General features: G+C 40.7%; 1 protein-coding gene across 1 annotated transcript in view; it reads left to right on the top strand.

Annotated features, from left to right (window-relative positions):
• The window catches only part of LOC140366996 (protein turtle homolog A-like), a 151549-nt gene that overhangs the window by 133516 nt on the left and 12033 nt on the right, over positions 1 to 6000 (top strand). The window contains exons 14-15 of the mRNA XM_072453274.1: positions 2122 to 2312; positions 5005 to 5231. Coding sequence (XP_072309375.1) covers positions 2122 to 2312; positions 5005 to 5231 — 418 coding nt within the window. The remainder of the gene's footprint in view (positions 1 to 2121; positions 2313 to 5004; positions 5232 to 6000) is intronic.

Raw genomic sequence — 6000 nt, forward strand, 5'->3', positions numbered from 1 at the left:
TGCAAAGTTATTGAGTGCAAACATCAGTGATATTTCTTATTGTAAAAGCTCTTATACTGTACAAGAGAGAGTTTAACACAGCACAAACTGAGAATATATTATTTTTCAAGTAATAAAGTCAAATCTGTTTTGTCCCAGTGCATATGTATTGTCAAAGCAGATGTTAGGGTCAAAATAAGCCGCTGTGTGCTGTCTGCATCTAATTATTGAGCGTTTTATTGTCCGCAAAGCAGTTTGTTAGCTTTACTGTTATGGTAAACTCTGCTCTGGCTTAGAAACCGCATCTTGTGAATAATTACGGATACATTTGGACCACTGCAAACCGGTTTTAAGGAGTTGGGGTTAGTTCACGTTGAAAATATCAGGTGCAGTTAATCTTATACTCCCAAGGTCACATCGGTCGGTGCAAGGATTCGACTGCCAACTACAGTTATAAGATCACAGAGTCTCTTTTACTATATGCCTATTTATTTGCCTGTCATGTTCCTCAAACAAAAGCTGCAGCATTTCCATGGTGACAGTAGAGGCGGGCTCACTCACAGCAAAGAGCCATGTTTTTAAAGCCCATTAGATAAACTAAAATAAAGGTATAGAATATAAAAAATAAAGAAAGAAACAGTATATTGCGTGATCTCCTGTCGACATAAAACATAATCAGACTGCACCACATGACAGAAAAGGTACATTCGCAGCTTTCTAAACGTACATTGAAATATTTTCATTAAAAAGAGCGGGTTGTCTCGGTTAAGTCCTAACGGTCGTCTTCAAAGTTTTCCAAGAGCCCGTTCTCTCTCTGTCATTAATAATTCCCTTCACCTTTGCAATAGGTGAATAGCTTTGTGCAGCCTCGGGTCAGAGCCTGTGCAGACGCGGCTCTCAGAAGAACAAGAAAAGCTGCTATAATTGGAGTTTGAGTGGTCAGGCCGTCTCGCGCAAAATCAGGAGCCAGTGATGAGTCTGAATGTTTAATGCAACCTACTTTTCTGCCATGTCACCCTTTTGTTTTTGATATTATTGTGTACTTTTTGACACAATAAGTTTAGTGAAATTACTGTAAATCCAAAATGCCTTTATTAATTAGACAAACTGCCTATTTCTAAAAATAAATTGCTTATTTTCTTACATTTCTGTCACCTCCTTGGCTTAATTTGCGGGTCCATATGCTGTCATCATGTGTGTTCTGCGAATGGTTAAAATAATTCAAGATTTATATTTAGTTAAGATTTATCTTATTCTATGACTAGTTTCTGTACATTACCTTTTTATACATTACTTTTATAAATTCAAGACGGGTTAATTTAATAGTATTTTTTATAAAACAAGACATATAATGAACAAACAGAACACCGAGAGTAAAAGAAAAAGAAAAACAAGAGGAAAAACAACAGTCCACATGTCGTTTTTCATTACTGTATTTCATTTGTCCCATTAGCAGCTCATTAGCAGGAGTTTTATGTCCCAGATGAATTAAAAGGGGTGTGAATATTGAGTATGATTCTGAGAGTTTAATTAATATCTTTCTAATATTTACAGACAATTGGACAATCGCAAAACACATTATAAAGACGGGCTACTTGCCACTTCATTAGAGTATTTCCCTGTGAATAGTGTGCACTTTGGTGTTCAAGACAGGTTCATTTAACTAAGTGGTACCAAATTTGAACCCCACTGGAAATAAGACAATTATAAGTAAATTATTGGTTATTTGTTGTGTAATATTGCCCATTTTTAGACCCTTTTGTGTACTGCGCAAAATGTTATATTTACGAGCCGTGTGTTGGGTTTATTGCCTGAAAAAAATTACAGACTTGAATTAAGTGTATTTCTTACTGTGTTTAAATATTTCTTACTCAACCCAGAAATCTAATTTGTATGAGCTTTTGTGTGTATAAATAGAAAAACAATTTTCTTAAATTTTGAATCTTGAAATGCATTTTTATCTTGTAACCAGCCAATGTTGTGAAACCATTAAAACACTTCTGTCACATAATCATTTACATCATACCAAAAGTCAAAACTGATCGAATCTATATTGTTCTATGTTATATAATACTGTTCAATCGACATTTGTGCGGTGTTTTGTGCAGTCGTACTAATCGTGCTCCTTCTGCGTGTGTGCAGGGTGAAGAGACAGTCAGCAGGGGGCAGCCATGAGCAGCAGGAGTGGTTCTCTGTGCCCGTGCCGCTCCCCTCGGGGACCAGCCTGCAGGTGGCGGGCCTGACCCCTGCCACCTCGTACCAGTTCAGCGTCCTGTCCCAGAACAAGCAGGGCACCGGGCCTTTCAGCGAGATCGTCACGGCGCAGACTTTGGGTCAGTGTCATTCGGGGGATTCTTTACTCGAGCGTTTCCCAATCAGAGGTCAGGGAACAGGGGTTTACATGTGTTTACATTAGCAACTGGAACCAATATGGCGGCCATAAAACACAAAACTAAATATTGTGTGATATTTTTTGGGCCGATTTTTATACCATTTTTTTGTCGCACGGCCATTTTAAAAGCGGCCCCTCGCAAGTAAAGACGATTTTTTTTCAGGGACCGTTTGAAGGGGGCAGAGTAAAATGTGTACATACCTTTCCATAACTTTTAAAATACTTATTACTTATGTTTCCTGTTTATTAGCTCTACAATTGGCTCTATACTTTCATGGTAAAACACATACATAATATAGGGACATAGCAACAGACTATAAATCAAAAGTAATAACACATAGTAAAACATAGGTTACATTTGCCTCCGAGAACCAGTAGCAGATGGCCCGCGGCCCGCTTTTGGGCCCGACCCTTGATGTTGAGGACAGGAGTTTACGAGCTGCGATTACCTGCTCCAGTCACAGGGATTTCAGACATGTTTGATATTTGTCGTGAGTCGTAGGGTCCGAGCGCTGCTGAAGCCGAGTGAAAGAAGCACTAAAAGCAGTAAAATACAGCTGCAGGCAACAGTGAGCACAGCTTTTAGGGGCCAAAAACTGTGACAAACCCCACTGGAAATACACGTCTTCTGAACACACACAAAAGCCAGAAAATGTTTGTTTACAGTGGCAACGTTTGCTAATCCGTTTTATGATGATGTTTTGGGTGTTTATAAGCGGTGTACATGATGATTGTAGGACCACAAACGCGCCCACAGCTCCGCACACGCCACTTCTACCTCCTCGTGCAGTGCGAGCAGGTCAACACATCCACCCATCCCGTCTTGAGCCCAGGCCATCCTCGTTTGAAATATCAATCTCACAGTGTGAGTTTTGGAGTGATCTGGACCGACTTAAAATTGCACAGTGTAAGCCCAATTTTAGCCTAACTATTTTTCAGTTTGTCACACTCACCGTTTATGTTCCAAATCCACCGATTGATCAAAGGCCTCAGAAATGTGTTGTTAAAATGGGTTTCACACCATCTAAAGACTGAAGTGATTTTCCTCATGATTGTGTTGTTGCCGCAGTAACTCACCCAAGGCTACTGAAAGCTTTAAGTACACATGCTGCGTCCCGTTTGTTCTCTGAGTTTCTGCGTCCCAGTTGTCAAATCGGTAAAAACAATGAGCAGTGGATTACAGTTTGTGCACAATAGCGTCTCAAAACAAGTATTACAAAACAAGAATAGTGCTCCAGTCAGCCAATAAGCGGAATTAATTTAAAGTGTCATTACATTTACAGTTTTAAAGCACTGTCGTAGAGTGATTTTTGGCTTTGTTGAGGTTAGCTCCATGTTAGCGTTAGCAACATTAGCGTCACATATCAGTCAAAACTGCAGAGACTCAACAGCAGGAACAGATTCACAGACAGAAGAGAAACATTAGTAAGAAAGGTAAAGTAAACCAAAAACTATTCACATTTTACCTGTCGGATGTTATACTTTATCCAAACCCAAGGCACGGCCATGTTGGATTGTCTTACTCGGATACATTTCTAATTGTGATGCCGTTGGGGTGAATTTGAACTGGAACGCAGCAATACAACATGAGCGTACTCTTAATTCTAATTTAAAAATAAGTTTAAACTGTGAGGATCAGACAATTTGGGGTTTGACCTTTTCAACACGTCTTTTTTAAAACACATTATCTGCTAGTGCAAATTGGCTTACACGGCTAAGAAATAGTTTTACTTGAGGAAAAAGGTAATATGAGTCAGAAAATTGGAAAAAAAAGTCAAAGGAAAAACCTTAATTAAAACTGGTGGGGCTCAAGCATTGTCTGAATTTAACACTGCACAACTTTTCAAATTCACATTTCACAGACGACTTCAGTGGTTGTACCCGACGATGGCGCCCCGGGGTGACATTAATTGCTTTGCGCAGCCCTGTGCATCAGATATGTTTGTCACCTTTGCGACTTCATTTAAATGGAACCAAATGCATAAACAGAATGATGCGCTTGTTGTACTGTTTGTCATTTCGGTTATCGGCCGCTGGTTCCTCCTTCATCGTCTCCTATCAGAAAACACTTTAATAAATTCCCCCGGGTGGGATTGTTTTTCAAGGTGACTTTTTAAAGTTCTTTTCTCAAAAAACAATAAATTCCACCTGTGTTATTTCTTTTGTCCTTGCACTACTTTTGTTTTTACTTTACTTGTAAGTATAATGGGTAAACGTAGGCACTTAGATCCTGGCAGGGTTTCTATCAGCTTGTTTTTAATGCGCATTTTGAAATAAATAACATGTTCTAGTCATTTTAAGTAGGTGTTCGTGTCATTTTTACAGTGCTAAACCAGGACTAAACCCTAACTAAATCTGGACCAGAACAGGACTTAACAAGTATTATAATAGGACCAAATCAAGTCCACGTCAGGACCAAAAGGGGCTCAATTTAGGCCCAAATGTCGACGAGCGTTAACGCACCAAATGCTCGCTCTAGCTCAGGTTTGGCGTCGCCTTTGGACCTGGTTTAGCCCCAATTTTGATGCGCTGAATGTGTGAATGCGCTCTCCGCTTATTCTATTTTTCATTTTCATTATTTATTCGGCCGTCTTTCCCCACCATATAAGTGTCCTCGCTTCTCTTTCCATCAGACGCCCGTCCGCAGAAGAGCGCCCTGCTGCCGCCCTCCGCTCTGTCGGCCAGACGGAACGCCGCGGGCGTCGTCCTGCGCTGGTCGCCTCCCGCGGACCAGTCCCCCCCCGCCCGGGCTTACGTCCTGCAGTCGCGCACGGACGAGGAGGAGGACGGCGAGTGGGTGACCGTGGACGAGCACGTCAGCGCTAACAGCAGCGAGATGGTGGTTCCAGGCCTGCAGAAGGTAACGCGCTCGCCCTCCCTCAGAGACCAATCAGGTCCCCAGTCCACAGCCGGCCCCCCGAGGGTTGGATCTGGGCTACGGCTCGCGGCTCCGAAACGCAATTACGAAGGAAACATGGCAGCGCGTCGCTTCTCACACAACTTTATGTTCACGGACTGTTTTGAAATAGACCTTGTTGGAAATTAGGGCTGTAGATATTTAGTTGTTTAGTCGATTAATCGGTTAATGGTGTATTTGTTAACACATTTTTTTGTTGTTTACTCATTTTGAAGTGATTTAAAAGGTTTTATATCCACAACAGCAGAAAGGCAAAGCTGTGAGAGTGAATTATTGTGAGATTTGGGAGTGAATTGTGAGTTTAATCAGCTTTTTTTGTACAGACAGTACACTGTTTACCAGGGCTGCAGCTAACAATTATTTTAGATTAGTCGACTAGTCAAACTGTTATTTCTTTTGTACAATGACAGTGACCAAATAACGGTTGAAATATTGTTACTGAAGGCGTCTAGATTATGTACAAATTAAGTGCAATGTCAGAAATAGTTTGTACTTTACTGACATTGCGATGTAATAATGCCACTGTCTTTGTTATAAAAATGTCTTTTCATAAGTGTTTTAGACTCAGATAACGATTACGGTGCTGAAAATATGACAATGGCTATAGTTGTTTCAGCCCTACTGTTTACTAGTGGTTTTCTGAATGAATATTTGTCATTTTAAGATGTCCTTTAGTCTCATGGGCTTGTCAGTGCACTTTGGGTACAGATAC

Source organism: Eucyclogobius newberryi, unplaced genomic scaffold (assembly GCF_026437365.1).
Source record: "Eucyclogobius newberryi isolate DKJ021-1_F unplaced genomic scaffold, fEucNew1.0.hap1 SCAF_2, whole genome shotgun sequence".
Lineage (NCBI taxonomy): Eukaryota > Metazoa > Chordata > Actinopteri > Gobiiformes > Gobiidae > Eucyclogobius > Eucyclogobius newberryi.